The 26,501-nt window shown below is 54.2% G+C and overlaps 1 protein-coding gene across 3 annotated transcripts in view; it reads left to right on the top strand.

The window, feature by feature from the left end:
• znf423 (zinc finger protein 423) overlaps positions 1-26,501 on the top strand; it is a 165,086-nt gene that overhangs the window by 59,541 nt on the left and 79,044 nt on the right. For all 3 annotated transcript variants that reach the window (XM_064335484.1, XM_064335481.1, XM_064335483.1), the window contains 2 exons: positions 18,534-22,024; positions 22,935-23,019. In XM_064335484.1, coding sequence (XP_064191554.1) covers positions 18,534-22,024; positions 22,935-23,019 — 3,576 coding nt within the window. The remainder of the gene's footprint in view (positions 1-18,533; positions 22,025-22,934; positions 23,020-26,501) is intronic.

The raw sequence follows: 26,501 nt of genomic DNA, 5'->3' as shown, positions 1-26,501 counted from the left end.
CGAGCGCTTGGGCCCGGCAACACGCCGGCCTCTCCGTGCGCTCGCGAGTTTTGGCATTTTTTTTTTTTTTTACTCCAGAAGATGCAGGTGCAGCGGTGAGGTCTTAGCTACCGGGTGCCTGTGGTAAAACCTTTTTAAATTAACGAGAAGTGACATGTGTACTGTGTAGCAAAGCAAAGTAAAATGTGGCTTTATGTGCTTAAATGCATCGCCTACAGTTAAAGGCCGAAGGGCAAAGGGCAAAGGGCATTCAGAGTAATGACCCTCCCGCACCCACATTCCTCTGTTCAAGTAAACTTTGGCTATAGATGAGCAATCTCGGAGCCAGGAAATCTGCAGAACAATGGCCAATTACAAATTTACTGTAGAGCTGGAGAAATGAAGAGAGAGAGAGAGGGGGAGGGCTAGTAATGAAGGGAAAGAAGAAAATGGTGTAAGAGAAAAAGAGAAAAGGTAGAGAGTACAGAGAGAGAGAGAGAGAGAGAGACAGAGAGTTGGTTTTTGCAACCTGTTTGGGTTTAGCCTGGTATTCCTTCCTGGCTTGCTGCTGTCTGTCTGAAAGCAAGTTATACACACACACACACACACACACACGCACGCGCACTCACACGCACACTCTGCTGTAATGGTTTTAACCCTGCATTCAGGTGTGGTCCACCTTTGTCTGGCAAAATGTCAGAGAAAAGCTTCGCTCCTGGGACACGTGCCCAGAGAAAGACACCAGAAACCCTGTCTGCTGCAGTTTCCTTCCTGAGGGGTGTGGAAGTCTGTTTAACACACACACTCACAGATCACACACGCAGATCTCACACACACACACACACACACACTCGCATGCACAGATAACACACACTCACAGATCACACACGCAGATCTCACAGACACACACACTCACACACTCACACGCACAGATAACACACACTCACAGATCACACACGCAGATCTCACAGACACACACACACACACTCGCATGCACAGATAGCACACACACACACACTGATCACACATACTCGGACAGACAGACACACACACACACACACACAGATATAAGCACAGACATAAACGCGCACACACAGATAACCACACAGATGTAAACACACACACATTCACACACTCACAGATCACACAGACACACACACACACACACATATAAGCACAGACTTAGTTTGCGCACAGGTATATGCATGCACAGACACACACACGCGCACACACACACACACACACACACACACACACACACACACACACACACACACACACACACACAGATATAACCACGCACACGCACCTCCACTGCTCAGGATGGCACAGGGACGAGCGGGGAAAGGGACCTGCTCCCAGTCAGGTTCTTACGGCTCTTCCTTCGCGCGCTCTCAGATGTGAAATGTGACTGGGTGGCCCCCAGACTTGCTGGGGTTTGGAGGAATCTGCAGGGCCTGGAGGGCGGGGCGGGGAGGGGAGGGAGCGCGGAGCGCGGCTCCTGGGATCTTCCTGTGTGGAGAGCAGGAGAGCAGGGTTGGAGTTGGGGGCGGTTATCCCCTGGCAGGCTTTCTCCGCCAACCCCCACCCCCACCCCCACCCCTTACCCCCCCCCCCCTTTTTAACGTCAGCACTGTGGCTGCCTGCTCCCCTGGGTGCCCGCTCAAGCCTTTGTTCGCTCTTCCCATCCCTCTCTCCCCCTCTGGCCCCCCCCCCTCTCCCCTCCAACCCCCCAACCCCCCACCCCCCCGACAGCGCCGCTCTCTGTCCTTTGTCCCGGGAATAGCCGTCTAGCTCGGTGCCTGATTGGAATCCTGAGCTCTCAGCAGCAGGGTCACATGGGGTCCTCCGCAGAGAAGAGGAAGGGGGGGGGGGGGGTTAAGCATTTTTGTGCTAAAATGGAATAAAAGGTGCTTGTAGGTGAGTTCTCATTCATCGGTGTCTGCCGCGGTGACATTGGAAACTCCCCAGGGCGGGTGTGGAAGAAGGATGCGGTGGCTGTGTGTGTGTGTGTGTGTGTGTGTGTGTGTGTGTGTGTGTGCGCGTGCGTGTGTGCGTGCGTGCGTGCGTGCGTGCGTGTTTGGCGTGGAGAGAAGAGGGGCCAGTATTGTTCACCAAACGGAACCGTAAAAACATACAAATAAGCAATCGAAATGGGAGGTGTGTGTGTGTGTGCGCGTGCATGCGTGTATGAAAACTGTCAGTCCTTCAAACAAAAGAAACCCCAAAAGTAGATTGCATTATTAGTCTCGCTGCTTTGCTTGGTCTTTTCTTTCCTTTTCCCCTCTTTTCTCTCTCCCTCTCTCCCTCTGTAATGAGAGCAGCTCCAGTGGAGTACAGTGGGGAGGCTGAGGCCTGCTCTATGGGCCCGTGGATGGGAGCGCCCAGCTTGAGTAATGAACTCCCCCAGGACCCGGGCAGAGTAACGCGGGCCCGTTTCCATGAGCCTTTCCCAGGGAGGGTGGAGGAGCGTGGGGGGGGGGAGAGGAGAGGCCTGCTCTCGCCCCCCCCCCCCACCCCCGGCATGGCTGCCAGGCCGTGCGGCCTGCAAGTGAACAGATAAAGGCTGGGGAGGGTTGGGTTGGGGGGGGGGGGGCATTGGTTTGGGGGAGGGTGGGGGCGACAGCTGTGAAGGGCTTGGAGCGGACTGGTGACTAGCTGATAAGGGTCCATCCGGATTGGAGGCGCAGGGAACACTGCTAATCTTACAGCGTACTGCCACGGGGTAGAAAGTTAAGGAGAGATGGAGCGGAGGGGGTTTGGGGATATGGGAGGGAGGGGGGGATGGGGGGGGGGGTGCTGCCGGCCCCGATAATTCTGTTGACAAGAGTCGCAAACAAAGCAGATGATTTTTTTTGGGGCTATTTGTTTAATTTTTGTTTTCAGGGCTTTTTTTTCTCTTTAAAGGCGGTCGGCTACTCAATGCCTCCAGTAGCAGTGAAGAAATGCCGGTCATCTTCACATTATTCCCACCCTCTGTCCTTCTCCTCACCTCTCCATCATGCACTTGGTCAGTGGTGAAGGGAAAACAGAAGGGAGTGTAGAAAAGAAACTGAAGTTTGAGGAATACAAGTGAGAGAGGGAAGAAGGGAAGAGGGTAGAGGAGGTAAAGGTGGAATTTGGGAGTGGTGGGAACGTGATGTGTGAGTACTTCTGGTGAACCTCGGCCTTCTCTCCCTGCCACATCCTCACCCTGCCACTTCCTCCATCACATCCTCGACCTGCCACATCATCACATCCTCACTCTGCCACTTCCTCCATCACATCCTCCCCCTGCCACTTCCTCTATCACATCCTCACCCTGCCATTTGGTCTATCACATCCTCACCTACCACTTCATCCATCACATCCTCACCCTGCCACATCCTCACCCTGCCACTTCCTCCATCACATCCTCACTCTACCACTTCCTCCATCACATCCTCAACCTGCCACATCCTCACCCTGCCACTTCTTCCATCACATCCTCGCCCAGCCACTTCCTCCATCACATCCTCAGGCCTGCTACTCCTAGGCTATGTTGGCTCTCTCATGTTCCCTCGCTCCCATGCTGGTGTCCTCTCGGCCCTGCAGCAGGTCTGCACACCGGGTGCATTGTGCATGTCTGTCCCTTTCACTGTTATGGAAAGCCTGCTGGTTTTCAGACACTCCCTGGTTTACCCAATCAATCGAAGTTGAATGTCTGTGCCTATGCACTAAACATCAGTTTGTCTCATCCTTTTTTGTTTCTCTCTCTTCCTCTCCCCCTCCCTCTCGCTCTCCCTCCCTATGTCTCCCCTCCTTCTCTCTCTCATGTATGTTTGTGCACGCTAAAACATGCAGTACATGCACACACACTCTGTCTCGTGGACGTCCAGTATGAATCAGTCTCTTTGAACACATATCACATCAGAAGGAACAAAAGAAAACTGATTAACTTAAAAAAAAACCCTAGACATATTATTTTTTTATTTTAAAATTATACCCTTGTCTTTAATTATTCTTTTTTCTTTTTTTAGGAAAAAAAAACAGTAATAGCATGAAACATTAGTAAGTAATAAAGCACTTGGGGGTTTTGATTTAATTTAATCTTAATTTTAATTTAATTTTGGGACACGCAGGTTCTTCTACGTGTTCAGCTATGATTTTTTAGGCCCTCGAAATTAACAAAGGCAAGTAAAAATGACAGGGAGTGAAACAGAGAGAGAGATTAAATAAAATTTTAATTTGTATTTTAAAAGAGACTAAAAGTGCATCAGGTATGAGTCTCTGTATAGAAAGTGTGTTTGACTACCCATGATGAACATCTACCAGTACACTGCAATAACCAAAAAAAGTCAATCTCAACTAGAATTTTAGTCTTATATTTAGACTCACTTATTTCTATTACTTTTTAAAAGAAAAATATGACAAATAGTTACAATGAGATGAGACAAGTAGGGTAAGAGAATTTCACTTTTCAAATAAACAGTAATTTAAAACAAGCCAATATTTTCTTCTTACGTGAAAGATTTTAATCTCATTACAAGACTTTAGACAGCCTTCTAAGGTATACAGCACCACAAAAATACACACATGCGCATGTATACGCATACTGTCTCTCACTCACACACATGCACACTTGAGCACGCGCCCATGCCCACATGCACAAAAGCATCTTCCTTGGACAATGAAGGCGATGGGCGGTCGTAAAGGTATTTAATTACCATTCTAACTGACAACAAATGCTAACAGGAAAGTGGCTGGTCAACACAAACTACTGGTTAATTGTACATGAGCAGGGCTTCACATGAACCTTTTGGCTCACCGGCCGCTGTGGCTAGTGGTTTTCTAAAGTCACCAGCCGCTCGGCATTTTCACCAGCCCGTTCTGCCCGCATTCGATGGGTGGCGGGTGTTAGTGTCAAGCCCTGTACAGGAGACTGGTTTCCCCTGATTATCTCCTCACGTCAAACCACCCTTCGTTACGGCCTCATGAACGCAGTCAAGGCAAGACGTCCCCTTTCCTCTCCCCTGGCCTAGGCCCTAGTTTGGCGCCCTGCTGCACCGTGAAAATATCCAATCCCCATCGCCGCAGCCACCGACCACCTGACAGCCACCGACCGCCGACCACCTGACAGCCACCGACCGCCGACCGCCGACCGCCTGACAGCCGCTTCCTGTTTGGAAGCAGAGCCGGGTTCGGAGACTTGGGCCTCGTGTTGGGGCAGGTTGGCTCATGGTTCGGTACACGGTTCGGCACGCAGTTTCTCGGGACACGGGCGAGTAGCGCCCCTCGTTGGCGTGGGGAACGAGGTTAGGGGCGAGCTCTGGTAGAGCCTGAGGTTAGAGTGAGCGTATCTTTGTTTTAAAAATTGCCTAATTTTATTTTTTGATGTGAGAGGTGAGTGGGGTGTTTAAAGTAGGGCTGTGGTCTGTCCATCCCACTGTAGCTTTGTGGAGTTCAACCGGTCTGTGACCGCTTACTGATCGACTGGCAGGCCCACTCTCAAATGTACGTGCGTGCTTCTGAGCATGTGTGTGTGTGTTTTAGACGGAAAGTGTATGTATGAACTAACTGTGCATGTGTGTGTGTGCAAAGCTGTGAGAGTATGAGTGTGCATTTTTATGTGAATGTGCGTATGTGTTTATGTTTGAGTGTGTGTATGTGTGTGTGTTCTTGTGTGGGAGATAGAGAGGGAGAAAGACAGAGGCAGAGAGAGGAAGGTCAGCTTCATATTTGCTCTCAGAGAGCAGCCCCTGGGGCGATGCCAGAAGTTTCCAACAAAACCTTCCCCCCTTTCTGCTGGGTACTCTCTGTGGACAATGATGTCCCGCAGGCCAGCAGGACACCCCGCCCCACCCCCACCCCCACCCCAACCCAAACCCCCATGGCCCACTTCCCCCTGGGTGGATCTAGGGCCCTCATTGGTCGAGGAGGAGTGGGGGTCAGCTTGGATGTGATCTGGTGCTGTTGGTGGGGGAGCGGGGGGTGGGGGGTGCTGGGTGATGCAGAACACAGCAACCCCCACCGGAGCCAGTGGACTTGAGAACTTTTCTGGTGCCCCCCCTCCCTGGCCAGCCCCGCGGACTGGCGGATGTGGGCCGTAATTACGGGGCCGCCCGGCCTCGCTCTCTCCGTCTCCCCTTTGATCTGTCTCACGTGGGGCAGATATTTCTCCCCCCGCTCCCTCCACCTTTGTGCGGCTCTGCTTCTTTTCTCTCCGCCGCTTTGATGCAGGCGGTGCGAGCTCTTTAAATCCACAAAGGGGCCTTTTCGCTTTGTTTTAACGTTGGTTTCTTTCATTGACGGCGGTATTCGACTTTGATACTTTGTGTGTGTCTGTGCGCCGGCGTGCGTGCGTGCGCGTGTGTGCGTGTGTGTGTGTGTGTGTGTGTGTGTGTGTGTGAGTTTTCTTTCCAAGGGTCAATCCAGATCGGAGGCTCAGGAAGAGCCCTATTAGGGATTAAAGGCCTTGCTTCTGAGGCCTTTGTTGTAAGGAAAGTGCTAAACTCTTTTCAGGTTGCATCGATAAAGTTTTCAGCGAGGCTAAAAATCCCGCGTTGTACGATAAGCTGTCTCCTCCCCCCTGCCCCCCAAGCTGAGGTGCTGACGCAGTTCCAGGCCCTTATTCAAGAGTTGCCGTCTCTGTCCGAAAACAAGCACAAACAAATGGGAGGTGCGTGTGGGTGGAAGGGGCGTTGGAGGCGGGCGCAGACGGATAACAACAGACAGACCAAAACAAACAGCCTGCTCTCATGACCCCATCTCGATGAATCTGCATTCCGTCACCCCCCCCCCCCCTTTCTCCCCACACACACACGCTTGCACACACCCCCACGCACCCCCACACACACCCGCACACACACGGACACACACCCTGTTTGTATGTGTGGTTTTAATCACGAGACTGTGGCCCGTGTTTGGGGGTAGGAAGGGGGGGGTTCTTTGTGCGAGGGGGGGAGGCTTGTTTTCTAGCTTCAGTCGTTCGGGTCGCCTCGTAACGATGCTGGACCCGTGCGTCATCTTGTGTGGCTTTGTGTTACTGGTTTTTTTTTAATGCTTTATTTATTCTCACTTTTCCCCCCACAGTTAACGCTGCAGACTAAGTAGAAACAGTGGGACAAAAAGAAACTCGGTCATTGCATAATTAGTGTATGTGCGTATTGTGCAGTAGTTGTGTAGTGTGTGTGTTTTTGACCAGAATGATTCAAAAGGCGATTGAAACTCATTCCGAATATAAAAGCCAAGTATGACAAAGAGCAATAAAAATGGCTGGCACTGCAGAAATGGTGCTGTTGTACATGTAAGGAAACCTATTGGTACAGTATATAAACATATTGTTTCCTGTTTGCGATGCTACGGCTCCACATCAGTACAGAAGCTGTAAAGTCTCTGTATGGTGTAGAAAGTTCTAGATTCTGTTGAACGGGGTACAGAGCTGAAAGCGTTCTGCGCGCTGACCACCGTGTCACCGGCGTTCATCTCTTTGAGTCTGGCTGCTGGTGTCCCGCGTAGCATCCTGTGTCCCTGTTCTTCCTGTTCCTCTCCATCTCTTTCTCTTGCTCTCCCTCCCCCCTCCCCCCCCTCCTCTGTCTCTTTCCCTGTCCTTGAACCCCAGCCTGGTGTCCTGGTGTCACCCCTGGGAGTACAGGCTTTAATATTGGGGTAATTATCCTGTCCTTATTCAGTGCAGCACAGCCCAGCCCAGGCATCTCCTTCACATCACTCTGTGGCCTCCCTGGTGTGTGTGTGTGTGTGTGTGTGTACAATAGTGTATTATTAGAGTGGGTGTTTTATGGTTTATCAGTGAGTGAATGTCTATGTGTTGAGCAGGCAAGTGGTGCGTGTGTGTGCATTGTGTGTACATGTAATGTATGTGTGTGTCTGTGTGTGTATAGTGTGTGTGTTTGTGTGTGTGTCATGTGTGTACATGTGATGAATGTCTGTGTCTGTGTGTGTAGCATGCATTGAGTATTGAAGTAGGGCTGGGGTCTATCCACCCCTTTGCAGCTTTTTCAGTTCAACCAGTCTGTGACTAGTGTGTGTGTGTGTGTGTGTGTGTTGTCCGTGTACGTGTATGTGTAGTCTGTCTTTGTAGGTGTATGTGTGTATGCATGTAATGTATGGGTGTCTGTGTGTCTCCATGTGTGTGCATGTGTAGCATCTGTGTGTCTGTGTGTGTGTTTGTGTACGTGTAGTGTATGTATGTATCTGTGTGTGTGTGTCCCTGTGTATGTGTAGAGCATGAGTGTGTGTGTGTGTATGTGTAGAGCGTGAGTGTGTGTCTGTGTGTGTGTGTGTAGAGTGTATGTCTGTGTGTGTGTAGAGTGTGAGTGTGTGTGTCTGTGTGTGTGTGTGTGTACGTGCAGTGTACGTGCTGTGTATGTGTAGAGCGTGTGTCTGTGTGTGTGTGTGTGTGTCTCTGTGTGTGTGTAGAGCGTGAGTGTGTGTGTCTCTGTGTGTGTGTAGAGAGTGTCTGTGTGTGTGTGTATGTGTAGAGCGTGAGTGTGTGTGTAGAGTGTGTGTGTGTGTGTGTGTGTCTCTGTGTATGTGTAGAGTGTGTCTCTGTGTGTGTGTGTGTGTGTATGTGCAGTGTATGTGTGTGTGTAGAGTGTGTGTGTGTGTCTCTGTGTATGTGTAGAGTGTGTGTGTGTGTGTGTGTGTGTGTGTAGAGCATGAGTGTGTGTATCTGTGTGTGTGTGTGTGTGTGCAGTGTATGTGTGTTAGTAATGACAGGTCCAGGTGTTCCTCTCAGTGCCGGGGTCCCAGAGGGGGTGGGCTGAGGTCCCAGGGAGCCGTAGTGGGCAGGAGGTACCCGTCGCTCTCTGCCTGTGCCTCTGCTCCCCTGGGCCCCAGACCCCCCTCCACCCTCTGCCCGGCCTCCCCTGGGCCCCCCCTGGGCACCCCCCCCCCAGCCCTCTCTCTCAGCTTTCACTGTGCACGCTCTGTCTGGAACCATAAAGAGCCCCCCACCTGAGTCCCAGCTGCCCGCAGGACTTATTTACACGCTGCGCTCCGCCTGGGGGGGGGAAGGGGCGGCGGGGTGGGTGGGGGTGGGCACTCAGGGGACTCCTGGAGGAACAAAAGATCCAGGAGCCAGCTCTCTGACTCCGGTCCTGCTCTGGGTCCGTGACCCGCTCCCTCAAGTTCCCCTCCTCAGACGCAAGGTCCGTCTGTCTGTCACGAGCGTTACGTCCGTCTGTCTGTCACGAGCGCTCCGTCCGTCTGTCCGTCTGTCACGAGCGCTACGTCCACGATTAGCCGGTCGGAACTCGGCGATTCAATGTGCCGCTGTGCGTTGGAGGCACGTACAGCTTTCGCGCTGCTCGAAATGAGGTTTTTTTTTATAGTTAACGAGGACCTGGGCTCGGCATAGAGGGGGCGCTGTTAATCTGAAAAGCGGATGGGCGTTTGGTCGCGTCCCAGCTCCGCTGCAGCGTTCAGTAAGGGCGCGTCCCTTCCTGGTGTTCCGCCACGAATCCCTTTCCAAAACTTTGCAATTGTGCGAGATTTCACATTTCCGTAAAGTGTCATTTATTTATTCATGTATCCCTTTTATTTGGTCATTTATTTTGCGCTCCTCTTCGCGTATCAGTTTTTTTTCCGGGAGCGACCTGACCCTTTTTTTGTGATGCACTTCCTGCCCAGGTCTTGCTGGGAGGGGGCGCGGCAACTGTTTTTTAATAAATGCTCTCCGCTGACGACGGATGATCGAGCTGCGAGAATCACGGGTGATCTGGCGTCCGCGGCGCCGCGGGCCGCGGGACCTGCGTCGCGCTCGTCCGGCTCGGATGAGTTATAGCAGAGAGAGAGAGAGCGGCTTCGCCTACCCGTGAGAGAGAAGGGGGGGAGAGGCAGAGCGCTGGAGAGACGGAGCAGGAAGAAAGAGAGGGCGACAGAAACGAAGCTTTTAATGTAGCTCTTATCTTGAAGGGCATTTAGTACCCCTCAAGTACAGTGTCATGTAAAGAAGTCACATTTAGTCAAAAAAATGGTTTTATTTTTTTTTGCTGTATACTTTATTTGCATATGAATAACACAAGAGAGAAAGTGAAATGATCAGGAATGTGGTTTTTCCTGCTTAATCAGATTTATTCAGACCCTAAATGTGGGGGTTGTGTGGGGGGGGGGCCTAGTCTCCTGCTATCAGCTGTTAAAGTGTGCCAACGCTCTAGATTTGTGTGCTTATCTCGTGTACCCAAGTCCACGTCCTCTGGCTGAGTTGTTTAGGTAGGGACCGAAAAACCAGTATCTCTTGATTGATTAGAGGGGAATCTGGGAAAAAAATGGCGTCCCTGAATAATGCAGGGCGGGGAGGAGGAGGAGGAGGAGGAGAGAGAGACGCTGAGGGGGGAAAGGGAGAGCGAGGCCGACGCGAGGGTGGAGCGCGGGGGTGAGAGAGAGGTGCGCGTTTGAACGGCAGAGACCGCGATCTCGCTGCGATTAAAGCGGAGGAACGAAGGAAAGAACGGGAGGAGGAGAAGCGCGGCCTGTGATCAGAGCCGACCCTCGGATCAAAGCGACAAGGCCTGACTCTCTTGACTGACAGGTTCTACGGCGTCGCTAAGCGGGACGGGGGTAGGGGGCGGGGGGGGGGGGGGGGGGGGTCGCACGACAGCGAGGAAGCTCGGGATCCGCTGGCAGCCGTGGCAAACAGGAAGTGGAAGCAGGGGAGGAGAGGAGAGGAGAGGAGGCGGGGGGGTGGCGGGGTACCCGCTCTGTTTCCTGCTTGGCTAAGCTGGCAGCTGTTTCCTATTGTGGGTGACACAGAGGGAACATGCCTGCACTCCTGTTCCCTCTAATCACCGCCGCAGCTGACACGGACTCCTCCGGAACAATCCCTCTCCCTCTGGAGGGGACCGGAGGGAGGGAGGCAAAGAAGGGAACGGGGAGAAGGAGAGAGAGAGAGAGAAAAAAACAGGGAGCAGATGGAAGGTAGCGCCTGCCACATCCCCTTCTGTAGGACCTGTGCTGCACTTCCATCTGTAAGAAGGCTTGCGCTCCCGTAGAAAATCAAAGTCACCAGCCCATGTTTTCAGAAGCGGTTTTGTCCTGTGTTAAGTGCTGATATTTAGAGCATCTGCTAATGGCTGCTGTGGTCTCTGAGAATCATAGAAGTATCAGGTCCAAGGGTCAGGTCGTACGTTTACATATTCAGAGTTTACATATTCAGCTCAAGATAAAACCTTTTCTTTGCTCATTGTTAAGGAAACAGACATTTCCAGTATTTGCTGCTATTTTGATGTGGACTGAGTAATCTTTTTTTATTGCTACTGTTGCACTTTTTGTTGCACAGGTGTAGACTTTCTGTGAAGGCACTTCCCTTCAGTTAAGGGCTTAGTTTGGTGCACTTCCTCTTCAATTAAGGGCTTGATTTGGTTTTCATCTCTACTGTAAACTGCGTGTTTTGGTGCACTTCCTCTCTGTAAACAGCGTGTTTTGGTGCACTTCCTTTCTGTAAACAGCTTGTTTTGGTGCACTTCCTCCCTGTAAACAGCGTGTTTTGGTGCACTTCCTCTCTGTAAACAGCGTGTTTTGGTGCACTTCCTCTCTGTAAACAGCGTGTTTTGGTGCGCATCTCTTCTGTAAACAGCGTGTTTTGGTGCGCATCTCTTCTGTAAACAGCTTGATTTGGTGTGCATCCCTTCTGTAAACGGCTTGTTTTGGTGCGCATCCCTTCTGTAAACGGCTTGTTTTGGTGCACGTCCTCTCTGTAAACAGCGTGATTTGGTGTGCATCCCTTCTGTAAACGGCGTGTTTTGGTGCGCATCCCTTCTGTAAACGGCTTGTTTTGGTGCACGTCCCCTCTGTAAACAGCTTGTTTTGGTGCACTTCCTCTCTGTAAACAGCGTGTTTTGGTGCACTTCCTCTCTGTAAACAGCTTGTTTTGGTGCGCATCCCTTCTGTAAACAGCTTGTTTTGGTGCGCATCCCTTCTGTAAACGGCTTGTTTTGGTGCGCATCCCTTCTGTGAACGGCTTGTTTTGGTGTGCGTCCCCTCTGTAAATGGCTTCTTTTGGTGCACTTCACTGGTAATTAAAGAGCAGCTGTGTAACGCTCCTGACTCCTGCTGCTGCCGTGAGCTCTGTGGGGGGGCCCGGCGCACCGAGCCTGCAGCCCGCTAGTCCTCCCAGCGCCGGTCCTGCTGCCGTCACACCGCACGCGCTCGCTCCTCTCTCTCTCTATCTCTGTCTATCGCTACCTCTGTCTCTCTCTCTCTATCTCTACCTCTCTACCTCTCTCTTCCCCTCTGTTTTGCTTTCTCCCCTTCTCTCCCTCTCTCTCTACCTCTCTCTCTCCCTCTGTTTTGCTTTTTCCCTTTCTCTCTCCTTCTCTCTCTCACTCTGTCTCTTTGTTGCGGTCTCTCCCTCACGTTTCTCCCTCCTCTCGCTCTCTTTTTCTTTCTCCCTTTCTCTACCTCTCTCTCTCTACCTCTTTGTTGTGTTTCTCCTTCATGTTTCTCCCTTTCTCTCTCTGTCTCTGTGCTCTCTCTCCCCCTCTTTTTTGCTTTCTCAACCTCTGTCTCTCTCTCGTCAGCCTTTTACTTTCCCAGAATTCGCCTGTGCCTCTCCTCTTTGAGCGGGCTCCTCCTGGGAGGAGGAGGGGGAGACGCATCCCCTCCCCACCCTCAGCCCCGCGCGCACCTGCCACATCCTGCACCTGTTAGTCTCAGGTTGTGCCCCCCTCCCTGCACAGCCGAACCGCGACCGCGTGGCCTGAGCTGCTCTGCACGCTCTGGATGTCACCCCACAGCTGCCTGCGCCCTCTGCACTCCCCCCCCCTAACTGGCGTTGGAACAGCCCATTTTCCCTGCCTTATAGCCAGCGTGGGGAAGGAACCATTCTAGGGAAAGGGGAGTACGGGTGGGTGAGAAGCCCAAAGCGGAGGGCTCAGACAGTCTTTTTTTTGGTTCAGTAAAATGGTTTGAACCCAAGGGAGTTGTGGGCCAAAGTCATTTTCCGGCAGTTATGCGTGTTCCATGGGCCTTTCATTCCTTTTTTTGCAAACCTTTAAGTGTACTTTACCATCGAGGCACCTAAACTGGTCTATTGCAGGTTAACTTATGTCCTTTTTCTCAATTAAGGAAATGGAGTGAAAAAAAAATACCCAATTTTGTTCCATGAGGAATTAAGTGAAATAAGCATTGATGAATTGATCCCAGGTCTGGTCTGCAGGACCTTGATCCTGAATCTGTCGTTTTGGGGCCCTGTTTCTGGTCGGGCTCTCTTGAGGGCGTCCCAATTCTCGGCCTCCTGTCATCAGGGTGAGTGAGGCCGCTGTCAGCTGCCTCCCCCCTCCCCCCTCCCCCACTCACCCTGCTCTCTCTCCCCGCTCCCCCACCCACCCGACTCTCTCTCCCTGGCCCCCTCTCACCCCACTCTCTCCTCCCCCCCTCCCACCACCCGCTCCCCCCCACCACCGACTCTCTCCCCTGCCCCCTCTCCACCCCACTCTCTCTCCCCTCCCCCACCCCACCCACCTGCTCTCTCTCCCCTCCCCCACCCACCACTCCTCCCCTGGCCCCTCCACCCCACTCTCTCTCCCCTCCCCCCCCCCACCCACCCTGCTCTCTCTCCCCTCCCACCCACCGACTCTCTCCCTGCCCCTACCACCTCTCCTCCCTCCCCCACCCCCCACCCACCTGCTCTCTCTCCCTCCCCACCCCACCCCTGCTCTCCCCCCTCCCCCACCCACCCGACTCTCTCTCCCTGGCCCCCTCTCACCCCACTCTCTCTCCCCCTCCCCCACCCCCACCCACCCGCCTCTCTCTCCCCCCTCCCCCACCCCCACCCACCCTGCTCTCTCTCCCCGGCCCTCTCTCACCCCGCTCTCTCTCCTCCCTCCCCCACCCACACCACTGCCCCCCTGGCCCCCTCTCACCCCACTCTCTCTCCCTCCCCCACCCCCACCCACCCGCTCTCTCTCCCCTCCCCCCACCCACCCACTCTTCCCCCCTCTCCCACCCCGCTGCCCCCCCCCCGGCCCTCTCTCACCCCGCTGCCCTGGGAACTCGTCCGGCTGTTCGGCCGCCGCGCGGGGGGGGACAGCTGCCGCCATATGCGCGGCGGACGACGCGCGAGGGCGTCCTTCAGGACCGGCGGCCCCGCGGGCCTGGCTCCCGAGCAGAAGGCCTCTGTGACATCATCAGGAACGGGGGCGGGGGGCTTTTTTCAGGGACGGGGTGTCCGCTCAGGTGCCTGTCCCCGGGGCGGTGCCTTATGGAGCGGGCCGGGGCGAACAGGTGTACCGTTCCGTGCCCCTGTCCCGCGCCGCTCCTGTCTCTGAGGGGGGGCTGGCTGCCATGTGGTCAGCTCCTGCCCCCACCCTCCGCCCCCATCCCACAGGGCATGGTTTGTCCCCCCCCTGGCATCGCCATGGCAACTGCAGAGTGAGGCCCAGTCATCTGTACTGTTTATAAAACTGTTTGGTGTAGAGGGCGACAGGGGGAAGAGGAGGATGGAAGAGGGGAAAGGGGGCGAAGGAGAGGACAGAGGGTGGGGAGAGGAGACGCGGGGACGAGCTGGACGAGGAGTCAAGAGGACGAGAGGCAGGACAGCGGGAGAGGAGGGCGGGGAGAAGGAGAACAGGATGAATTGATGGTGGTAGAGTGAACGGAGAGGAGAGAAAGGAGAGAGAGCGAGACGGGGAGTTGTAAACAGAGGAGCGGGAGAGAGAGTACACTGGGCGGGAGAGGTCTATAAAAGCCACTAATGTGGTACAGTGTGCTATAAAAGTCCCTAAATCGGTATGAAATTCTCCGGCGTGAGAGGTGTGTGACAGTGGCCCCGAAGCCATCAGTGCTGTGGGCTCTGCTGTCGGACACTTTTATGGACAAGCCTCTGTAAGGGAGGCTAGCGTTAGCCGCGGATTAGAGACGCCGGCGAAGGCTCTGCAGAGCGAAAAGATGATTTGCAGAGCCCAACAGTACGCTCGCTGCGTGAGCCCGCCGCGCGAGTCGCGTTTTGCCCCCCGTAGGTTTGAATCTCTTGCCTCGGGTATTAACATGGATAGCTTAGCAGGAGCTAAGGGGGGAGCGGAGCATGTTTGGGTGGGGGGGGGGGGGGGTGGGGTTTGGCGGTGGAATGGGTTGAACAAGGAAAGCTGAGAGCAAAGCGTTAGCATCTCTGTGAACGCTGGTCCACACACTGCGAACGCGGAGGCGTCAGCACGCGCACGCCGGCTCGCGGATGGAGACTGACGGTGGGCGTTGTGTGCAAACAAACGTGTACGTGCACGCAAACACACACGCGGACATGCTCCCACACATAGACGCATTCCCATCTTTCAGGCTTTAACATGCTTACACGTGCAGACACACACACACACACACACACACACACACACACACACAAACACACATGCACGCAAACACACACACACACACACACATACTCCCACACGTAGATGCGTTCCCTTCCGAGCTTTAACATGCTTACTCACGCAGTCATACACACACACACACACAAAAACACACATGCACACTGAAACACACACACACGCACACACCGATAAGTCCCCTGATCTGATCCCTACTAAACCCGTCGTCCCAGCCTTTCAGAATGGCGCCTGAGCCTCTGACTCTCATTGACAGAAGTATTCATTTGTTAGAGGCATTATCTTTGTGCTCAAGTACACTTGTCTGGAAACCATGGTCCTCACACTTAGCTACATCAAACAATGGCATTGGATGAATGTCCAAATAACAAAATGCTCTTATTACTACCACCACCCGCACAACCTCCCCCGCAACTCCCCCCCACCCCCCCAATCTGAGACTGACCATGCTGGCATTTAATGATCCGTAAGTTTGTTTTCCAAGTCAGAGGTCGCGTTGGTGAAGTTGATGCGGCAGATGGTTAATGATCTGTTCAGGTTTTATTAGTTGTTTGCGTCGGACGGCGGCGGCGGCGGCGGCGACCGTTGTCGAGGCTGAGCCGTCCGCCCGTCTGTCCGGGCTCTTTTCATGAGCGCGAGCGGTGCGCCTGCCAAACCGGGGACGGTCAGATGGAGGCTTTGGGAAGGGGAAGAGAGAGAACCGCGCATCCTTGTGTCGCTATGAAAGGAGCGGCTCGCTCCAGATGGGGGGGTGTGGGGGTGTGGGTCTTCATTACCCCGTTTTGCCCTGCGTCCGGGCCGCGCCATTCGGGCTGGCCATTAAACGGCGGACGGGGGGGCGGGGGGTGGTTACGTGGTGGCGCGTCCTGGCCCAGCTGGAGGGGGTGGGGCTTGTTTGGAGGGTTGCGAGGGTTTCCCCTTGAACCTCGGATGAAGCGGGGGGGTGGGGGAGGGGGTACAGCCTTCGCCGCCTCTTTTGTCGCCCGTGCTTTTCTGCCGCTCCGGCTCCCAATTACCGGACCCCGACCGGAGCGGGACGCCAGACATCGGAGCGGGGGCCCTGTCTTTTTGGCCCCTCTGTCCCGCCACCCTCCGCGCCCCCCCCCCCCCCTCGCCCCGGGGCGGGGGTCGCCGGGGTGACGGCCGTCGCCGGGGGCAGCCGCGATCACTGCCGGCTCGTTCTGTAATGAGCCGTGCTATTAAAGAGCGGGGGAAGGAGACTGCGGGGGGGGTGGGCGTCGGGGTGGCGTGCGGGAACGAGAGCGGGCGGGAGAGAGAGAGAGCGAGCGAGCGGCATGCGTTTGCCCGCCCGGTCCCATCGGCTCCGTTTCTCCCCCCCCCATCTCCTCCTTTTTTTTTCCTTCTCCCCTTTCTTTTGGGTTTTTTTCCTCTAATTTAACTTTTCATTGAATTTTCTTACCCTGTTTAGCGCTCTTGCCAAGTCCCCGGCGGTCGGATGACAAAAGCCCTCTAAAAGCCATGTGATCTTCTTTTTTCCCGACCGCCACACTTCGAAGGATTAAGGGTATTTAATGACCATAATCTCCTCCTTTCTCAGAAGTGATTTCTCACATTCTGCCGCAGTCAGAGGGATTGCATTAGCATTAATAGATTTATAATTCGGGAGAATGACCGCATGTGCCAGCTTTTTTTTTTCCTTTTTCTTTTTTTTCTTCCTTTTCCTTATTCGGTCTTTTTCTTTTCCCGCGGACTCTGCGGAAAGCGTTTTTCTTCCGGCGCGTTCCTGGCGTACCTGTCGGGCCGCGGCTCGCCTCCGCGCCGCTCGCCGGTCCCGGATTTATTTGCCGTCTGGCGGCGTTAAGTCGCTTGGCTTTCTTTTCTACCTCCCGTTCTCTTTGAGCGGGCGTCCTGCCCTGTTTCTGGGTTTAGTTGTGTCGGGTTCCTTATTTGACACCAACACAAGGCTCTGGGTACACGAGGGGAGTGGGTTTGGTTTGGTCCTGTTTGGTAATCCCATTGTCACCCCCGTTTGCCTTCTAGCATGCAACAGACAGACACAGAGACAGGGTGAAAGGTACAGGGTAAGAGCGAGAGAGAGAGAGCGAGAGAGAGCGAAAGAGAAAGGGGGGATAAGGCAAGTGAGATGGAAAGTGCAAGAGGAGCAGAGAGATGAACAGGAAGATAGAGTGAGCGACAGAAGGCAAAACAGCCAGCAAATATTATAATATAAACAACGATGCCTCTCAACCTCCTCCTCCTCGACTCCTAGAATTCTTGCAGTAGAAATAGGGAAGCCCTGCCTTTCTGCTGCCCCAGCATCTCTCCTCCTGCCTTACAGAACCCCCCGCCACTAGGGGGCGACACCTTCGGGAGGTGGGTTACGTTAACAGACCAGAGGCGTGGAATTGTCCATTTTTTGCGAACACTCAAAGACCACCGCCTTTCCTCCCTTTCCTTTTTTCTTTTTTTTTCTTCTCCTTCTCGCACAAGTCAAAAAAATTAAACCTAAAAAATAAAGAAGGGAGGAAAAACAAACAGGGCTGTGTGATAGAAAATTCTGTGTCTGTCTCAGCCACCCTGGGACCCCAGCTAGGCAGTGTTTCTGCTTAATAAGTCATGAGTCTTCCTCCTCCCATGTGTTCGGGAGGGTTTTTCGAGTGGATATGCTAAATAGTTGACGCTGGAGCTAAGTTGGAACAGGCCTCTGCAGACAACGTGGCTTGGGACGGGGGCAAAATAGCCCCCCCCCCCCCCACCAATTTTATCCCCTATGCCAGACCCAGCATCTGCGGCATGTTAGATATTTATACATGTAAAATTTAATCTGAGTCTGTGTACTGTCACGTGTCTACACTTGGAGTAAAAAATAAACAGATAAAAGCCTTATTCGATTAAGAGGTTTGTTTCGTAAGCGTTACCCTAGAACGCAGAAAGACCTTCCTGTCCGAAATTCTTCTAATCGGGTTCGAAATGCTTTCTCATCCAAAGCTCGTATCTGGTTGCCGTAACGAAAATAAAAAAGATTCTATCCTAAAGGGACGTGGGGTTTGGGGGTTGATGGGGGTGGATGCCGGGGTAGGAGTGTTGGGGAGGGGTAAGGGGGTGGAGGGGGGGTTCCAAAGGGAGCACGGAGAGATAAAAAATACATTCTGTCCTTATTTCACAGGCTCAGTGGAAGTCACGTCTACAGTTCTTAGCTCCCGCTTTTCTTTTTTTGTATGTGTGTGTGTGGGTGGGTGTGTGTGGGGTGTATATTTTTAAAATTTTAATGCTGTCTGTTTTTGGCGTTTGTTGCAGATGGCGACGACGACCCGGGGCTCTCCTGGGTGGCGTCCTCCCCCTCCAGCAAAGACGTGGCGTCTCCCTCGCAGATGCTGGGGGACGGCTGCTGCGACCTGGGCACGGGCGGCGAGGGGGAGGAGGAGGGCGGCTCGGGCCTGCCGTACCCCTGCCAGTTCTGCGACAAGTCCTTCAGCCGCCTCAGCTACCTGAAGCGCCACGAGCAGATCCACAGCGACAAGCTGCCCTTCCGCTGCACCTTCTGCAGCCGCCTCTTCAAGCACAAGCGCAGCCGCGACCGCCACGTCAAGCTGCACACCGGCGACAAGAAGTACAGCTGCCAGGAGTGCGAGGCGGCCTTCTCCCGCAGCGACCACCTGAAGATCCACCTGAAGACCCACAGCTCCAGCAAGCCCTTCAAGTGCAGCGTGTGCAAGCGGGGCTTCTCCTCCACCTCGTCCCTGCAGAGCCACATGCAGGCCCACCGCAAGAACCGGGAGCACGTGGCGTCGTCGCGCGCCGAGCGGGAGCAGGGCCGGCGGGAGGGCGGGGCCGACCCCGACCAGGACCTGTACATGTGCGACTACTGCGAGGAGACCTTCAGCCAGACGGACGAGCTGGAGAGGCACGTGCTGACGCGCCACCCGCAGCTGTCGGACCGGGCCGAGCTGCAGTGCATCCACTGCCCCGAGATCTTCGGCGACGAGGCCACGCTGCTGGCCCACATCGACGGCGCCCACGCCAACCGCAAGCACAAGTGCCCCGTGTGCGCCGAGCACTTCCTGTCCGTGGAGGACGTGTACTGCCACCTGGACAGCCACCGGCAGCCCGACTCCAGCAACCACAGCGCCAGCCCGGACCCGGCGCTGGGCAGCGTGGCCTCCATGAGCAGTGCCACGCCCGATTCCAGCGCCTCACTGGAGAGGGGCTCCACCCCGGACTCCACCCTCAAGCCCTCGAGGGGCGGGCGCAAGCTGGGCCCCTCCTCCTCCTCCGACCGGGATGAGGGCGGCGTCGGGTGGTCGTCGTCAGTGAAGGTGACCTACAGCTGCCCCTACTGCTCCAAGCGGGACTTCAACAGCCTGGCGGTGCTGGAGATCCACCTGAAGACCATCCACGCCGACAAACCTCAGCAGAGCCACACCTGTCAGCTGTGCCTGGACACCCTGCCCACGCTGTACAACCTGAACGAGCACGTCCGCAAGGCCCACCGGACCAGCGCTGGCGCGGCAGCGGCCGCCGCCGCCGCTTTCCCCCTCCTGCAGTTCAGCAACGTCACCGCCTTCCACTGCAACTACTGCCCGGATATGTTCGCCGACATCAACTCCCTACAGGAACACATCCGGGCGTCCCACTGCTTGCCGGGCGCCGTGTCGGCTCCTCTGGAGGGCAACCACGCCTTCTTTTGCAACCAGTGCTCCATGGGGTTCCTGACGGAGTCCTCGCTGACCGAGCACATCCAGCAGACCCACTGCTCGGGCGCCGGGACGGCGGCAAAGCTGGAGTCGCCCGTCCTGCAGCCGTCCCAGTCCTTCATGGAGGTCTACTCCTGCCCGTACTGCACCAACTCGCCCATCTTCGGCTCCCTGCTCAAGCTGACCAAGCATATCAAGGAGAACCACAAGAACATCCCGCTGGCCAACAGCAAGAGGCAGGCCAGGGCGGCCGACCTCAGTCCCGCCTCGTCTGACATAGAGATCTCCTCCAGCAAGCGCCTCCGACCGTCGTCTGACACCACACCTGTGGGCGGAGTCAACGGGGAGTACCCCTGCAACCAGTGTGACTTGCGCTTCTCCAGCTTCGAGGGCTTCCAGGCCCACCTGAAGTCCCATCTTGAGCTCCTCCTCCGCAGGCAGTCCTGCCCGCAGTGCAACAAGGAGGACTTCGACTCCCAAGAGTCCCTGCTCCAGCACCTGACGGTCCACTACACCACCACCTCCACCCAGTACGTGTGCGAGAGCTGCGACAAGCAATTCTCCTCTGTGGACGACCTGCAGAAGCACCTGCTGGACATGCACACCTTCGTGCTCTACCACTGCACCCTCTGCCAGGAGGTCTTCGACTCCAAGGTTTCCATCCAGGTGCACCTGGCCGTCAAGCACAGCAACGAGAAGAAGATGTACCGCTGCACGGCCTGCGCCTGGGACTTCCGCCGCGAGGGCGACCTGCAGCTTCACGTCAAGCACAGCCACCTGGGACACCCGGCCGGCGCCGCGGGGGCCAAGGCTCGCAAGTGCATCTTCTGCGGGGAGTCCTTCGGGACGGAGGTGGAGCTCCAGTGCCACATCACCACCCACAGCAAGAAGTACAACTGCCGCTTCTGCAGCAAGGCCTTCCACGCCATCGTGCTGCTGGAGAAGCACCTGCGGGAGAAGCACTGCGCGGTGGACGGCGGGAACGGGAGCCAGAACGGGACGCCCAACGGGGTGGCTCAGGGCGGGTCCAAGAGGGGGGGCGGGGCCAGCTCGGCGGAGCAGGGGGACCTCCAGAGCGTGCTGCTGAAGGGCGGAGGCGGCGGACAGGACGCGGTCAACAGCCACGAGGCGAGCGGCGAGGACGAGGTGGACGCCTCGGAGCCCATGTACGCCTGCGACATCTGCGGGGCGGCCTACACCATGGAGACGCTGCTCCAGAACCACCGGCTCCGCGACCACAACATCCGGCCCGGCGAGGACGACGCCGGGTCCCGCAAGAAGAAGGCCGACTTCATCAAGGGCAGCCACAAGTGCAACGTCTGCTCCCGCACCTTCTTCTCGGAGAGCGGCCTGCGGGAGCACGTGCAGACGCACCGGGGCCCGGCCAAGCACTACATGTGCCCCATCTGCGGCGAGCGCTTCCCCTCCCTGCTCACGCTGACCGAGCACAAGGTCACCCATAGCAAGAGCCTGGACACCGGCACCTGCCGCATCTGCAAGCTGCCGCTGCAGAGCGAGGAGGAGTTCATCGAGCACTGCCAGATGCACCCGGACCTGCGCAACTCCCTGACGGGCTTCCGCTGCGTGGTCTGCATGCAGACGGTCACCTCCACGCTGGAGCTCAAGATCCACGGCACCTTCCACATGCAGAAGCTGTCGTCCTCGTCCTCCGCCACCGGGGGCGCCGGGGCGTGCGTCGCAGGCGGCGGCTCGGGCTCGGCCTCGTCCTCGCCCAACGGCCAGCTGCACCCGGCGGGCCACAAGTTCTACAAGTGCGCCCTCTGCCTCAAGGAGTTCAAGAACAAGCAGGAGCTGGTCAAGCTGGACGTCAACGGGCTGCCGTACGGGCTGTGCGCCGGCTGCATGAGCCGCGGGGCCAACGGCCAGTCCCCGCTCGGCGGGGGAGGCTCGGCGGGCACCACGCCCCAGGAGCCCGGCGGGGAGAAGCCCGCCTCTGGACTGCGCTGCCCCGAGTGCGGGGTGAAGTTCGAGACCGTGGACGACCTGGAGACCCACGTCCAGGTGGACCACCCGGAGGTGAGCCCCGAGACCAGCGGCCCTAAGAAGATGACGGACGCCTCCCCTGTCCCTAAAGTGAGTTTCACCCTTCCCCCGTCCCCCAGCACCCTTTCCTTCTGTAGCTTTGAATCAGGACCATTGGAGTGTCATAGAAGAAATAAGTAGAAGATGCAAACAAATGCCTGTCTCCATACTTTTGTACACACAGCTCTCACATGATCACTGTGCCCTGTTCCCACAATGCAGTGTGCCAAAGCCTCTGAGACTGCAGCACTCCCACGCCAGTCCTGGCGCCTCCCTTTATTGAATTCACACTTTGATACACTGTATGATCAACACCCTTTTTCCCTGTGAATCACAAGAACCATTGATTTAAGAGAACGCCACATCGATCGAAGAGAACCCCGCATTGATTCAAGGAGAACACCACTTTCCTTCAGATAACGCTCATTTTACATCGTGCGGTAGCGCATGATCTGTAAGTGATCTTGCCCCCCCTTTCCGTGGTAGCTTCATCCTCGGTCTCTGCATTTTGTTTTCAGTGTTTTTATCCCCTTTTGTAGTTTACCGCTTGTTTTCCGGCAGCCTTCTCTCCCCCGTTCGTGTTCCATTGTGTTTGTGCTCCCAGAGTGCACCGCTTCAGTCGAACGTATTGTATCCAGTAAGATGTGTGAAGTCAGCCGTGCCCTCCCGCAGGCTGAGCGGCTCTCTACACCTCTGTCCGTACGGGCCGCTTGTTCTCTCTGCTAGATATCGACAGCAAAATTCCCGTCCTTTTTCCCCCAAACTTTTCCCCAGCTTTTGTTTTAGCTTCACTGGAATGGCGGAGACATCTCCCCTTGCACCTGTTTATAGAGAACCTGTGTTTTTGTTTGTGTGTGTGGGGGGTGGGGGAGGGCAGGGGGTGCTTTGAATGAAAGAGAAGGCTCAGTAACCCCCCTCCTCTGGACTAAATCCCCACTTGCCTCCTCTGGTATTGTTGCAGAAGAAGACGTACCAGTGCATCAAATGCCAAATGACCTTTGAGACGGAGCGGGAGATTCAGATCCACGTCGCCAACCACATGATCGGTGAGCTAACACGACTTCCCGCGTGTCTGTGTGAGCGCGTGTGCGCGCGGCGCGCCTGTCCTCTCCTGATATATTTCGGTTCGTTTTTCGCTCTTCCTCCTCGACACCGAGCGAGCCCCCCCCCTCCCCGCCCCCCCCCCCCCCCCCCCACATGCTGCCCCCCCACCTCCACCACCACCACCACCACCCCCGCCCCTGCACTCCCACCCAGCAGACAGGTGAAAAAGGAACAGCTCTATTTCGGGAAACAGCAGAGGCCGCTCTCTCTCGACAGCTGTTCCGCTCAGCTGTTAGCTCATCCGCTGCGCAGCCGAAGTCACGGCTGCAGGTCTCACCTCCGAGGGCTCTCAGTCCTCTGCAGCATCCCCTCCCAACCTTCCCCCCCGCCCTGTCCACCCCCTTCCTGAAATAACGGCTGAACACAAACGCACACGTCCTGCCTTTTCATAAGCTGGGCCATGTGGCATGACTGGAATAAGTTAGACATTTTTCCACCAGTGTTTGAATGGCATTTCCTGAATCTTTGAAGCTTGAATGACATCTATTAATACATTTTTTGTTAATTTAATGAGTATTTTGTATGCCTACCTGAGTGATCGATTATCAATGGCGATTGAATAGCTTCATATTCGATCCATCGAATGTTCGGTCTGGTCCCTTGTGTGAGAACAATATATATTTTTTTTCCTTGATGTTTCCCCATCCCCTGGTCTTTCTGTGTTTGAAGCCAAGGCACAGAGGCGCACTGCACTGCAGATTTATAATCTGGGGGCCAGGAGTAATTCCAAAAGCAAACAGCCGGAGTGCTTGCGTCTGGTCTGACCCCCCACCCCGTCCTGCGCCCATGCCGGCTGGCTAGTTTGTTTTTCCGGAGCTGGCGGTTCGGAGGTCAGCGGTCCCACGACCGTACCGAACTCCCCCCACCCCCCCAACCCCCCCCACCCGACAGGACTCAAAACCGCCCGCTCATAGTCTGCACAGTTGACTTTGAATGATATAACGCCTCTCCTGCTTCATCTTCTTCTCCCTCTTCTTCCTTTTCTTCCCCTTCTTGTTCTTCCTCTTCTTTTTACTCTTCACCTTCTCTCCCCAGTACACAGCAAGCAGTGGTATAATAGCGGAGCCCCCACCCCCCCCCAAAAAAAGAAGAAAAATATCACACACCTACTTCACACACCAAATTTGTCTGCTTGCCTGCTCGCACATTCATACTGTATATGAAGCAGCACATTCGCAAGTTTATGCAGTTTTAACAGAATTCACAGGATTGTTCATACTACTCTTGGATTATGGTTTGCCTGACAACAATGCTTTCAATGTAAGTGGACTGCTGGGACCCTCTCTGACGCAGACTCAAATTCCTACCTTCTCTTTCTCTCTCTCACACACACATACACACACACACACACTCACACTCTCTGTCTCACACACACACACGCTCATCTTCTCATATGCACACATACACACACGCAGGCTCAGGCACACGCGCACACACAGAGAAAATCCTCTCCTTTCATCGCGTTAATTTCCCTAAAAGGCGATGATTTCCAGATACGGCGGCCCAGAAACGGGAAAATCGGGATCGCGAGCCTCGCTCCTCCGCCATGGAGGGAATTTTGGGTTAATTAACATCGTAATTGTCAGAAAGCCGGCGGAGATTAATTATGGAATTGAGGCAGATTATTTTAAGTGGCGTTATTATTTTATTATTTTTTTTCCGCCTTCTTCAAAGATTGATGACGTCTTTTAAATAATAAAAAAGAGCGGCGCATTAACCTTTATCAGGTTGCCTCCGCGAGAAAATTAGGAAAGAGATCACAGAGGAACAACCGCTCCTTCCGTCGCTTGTCCTTTTCTTTCTCTGTGATCACGAAACAATTATTAGACGTTCATGCTATCTGTCGCCTTTGATATAGAGCTGCTGAGATTATTACAGGCCTTTGAGTCCCCTTCCTTTTTCATTTAATGTATAGATATAAATCCTTTCTGAAAATGTGTGTCATATATACATATATATATAAAATATATATACTGTATATATATATATATATATATCTTTGATCTCTTTGTATATATCTCTTTGTTTTGTGTCTTTGTTTCTTGTTGATACAGACTTGAATGTAAAAGGATACAGCCATTTTTGCTGCAGAACTGTAATGATGTTGCTTTGAAATTGCAAAAATGTTAGGGAAACATTGTGAGAGTCCTGTGCTGCAGGTCAGCTGTATGTGCATGACCTTGCTCGCTGAATGTGGATCTTGTACACTTTTCTGTATTGTACCTGACTCGGGTTTCACGCAAACAGGACTAATATTGGTATAGCACTGCTATTTGAATAATAATAATAGCAATAAGCATAATTATAATAATCATCATCATCTTTCTTTAGTATTTTAGTATTTATTGACTTATTTACTTAATTACAAGTTGTCTACAGACCTGATAGTTGCAGTTCTGTAATCAATCCAGTGAAGTCATTTCAGTTCAAGTTGCTCTGCTTATGTACTTCCACAGACCACTGTGTCCCACCCAATGTCTGTTTTTACAACTTGTACAACAGCCAAATGCAGAACAGGCTACACTGGATTTCCCTCTCAGGAAGATGGTCTTCCAGTGTAGAGGGTAGTTTTCCATCTGTATGGATGGAAAGATGGTTTTCCACTATAAGGAAGAGAGGTGGTTTTCCATCTGTAAGGAGGGAAAGATGGTTTTCCACTTTAAGGAAGGAGAGGTAACTCCCTATTTTAAAGGATGTTTCTTTCCTTCAGAAGGAGAGATGGGAATTTTCTCAGTGAAAAAAAAGTTTGTCTGTATGGGGAACAGCGGCAGTGTAGTATGATGGGTAAGGAGCTGGTGTTGTTACCTAAAGGTTGCAGGTTCGATTCCGCGGTAGAACACTGCAGCTGTACCCTTGAGCAAGGTACTTAACCTGCATTGCTTTAAAAGTTGCGTAAGTCGCTCTGCTAAATGCCTGTAATGTAATGTAAGGGGATAGGCAGTGATGGGTAGTCTCTCTAAGCAGGGTGGCTGTGATGGGTAGTCTCTCTAAGCAGGGTGGCAGTGATGGGTAGTCTCTCTAAGCAGGGTGGCAGTGATGGGTAGTCTCTCTAAGCAGGGTGGCAGTGATGGGTAGTCTCTCTAAGCAGGGTGGCAGTGATGGGTAGTCTCTCTAAGCAGGGTGGCAGTGATGGGTAGTCTCTCTAAGCAGGGTGGCTGTGATGGGTAGTCTCTCTAAGCAGGGTGGCAGTGATGGGTAGTCTCTCTAAGCAGGGTGGCTGTGATGGGTAGTCTCTCTAAGCAGGGTGGCTGTGATGGGTAGTCTCTCTAAGCAGGGTGGCTGTGATGGGTAGTCTCTCTAAGCAGGGTGGCTGTGATGGGTAGTCTCTCTAAGCAGGGTGGCAGTGATGGGTAGTCTCTCTAAGCAGGGTGGCTGTGATGGGTAGTCTCTCTAAGCAGGGTGGCTGTGATGGGTAGTCTCTCTA

Source organism: Anguilla rostrata, chromosome 5, assembly GCF_018555375.3.
Source record: "Anguilla rostrata isolate EN2019 chromosome 5, ASM1855537v3, whole genome shotgun sequence".
Lineage (NCBI taxonomy): Eukaryota > Metazoa > Chordata > Actinopteri > Anguilliformes > Anguillidae > Anguilla > Anguilla rostrata.
This window is presented reverse-complemented; position numbering and strand designations above follow the sequence as displayed.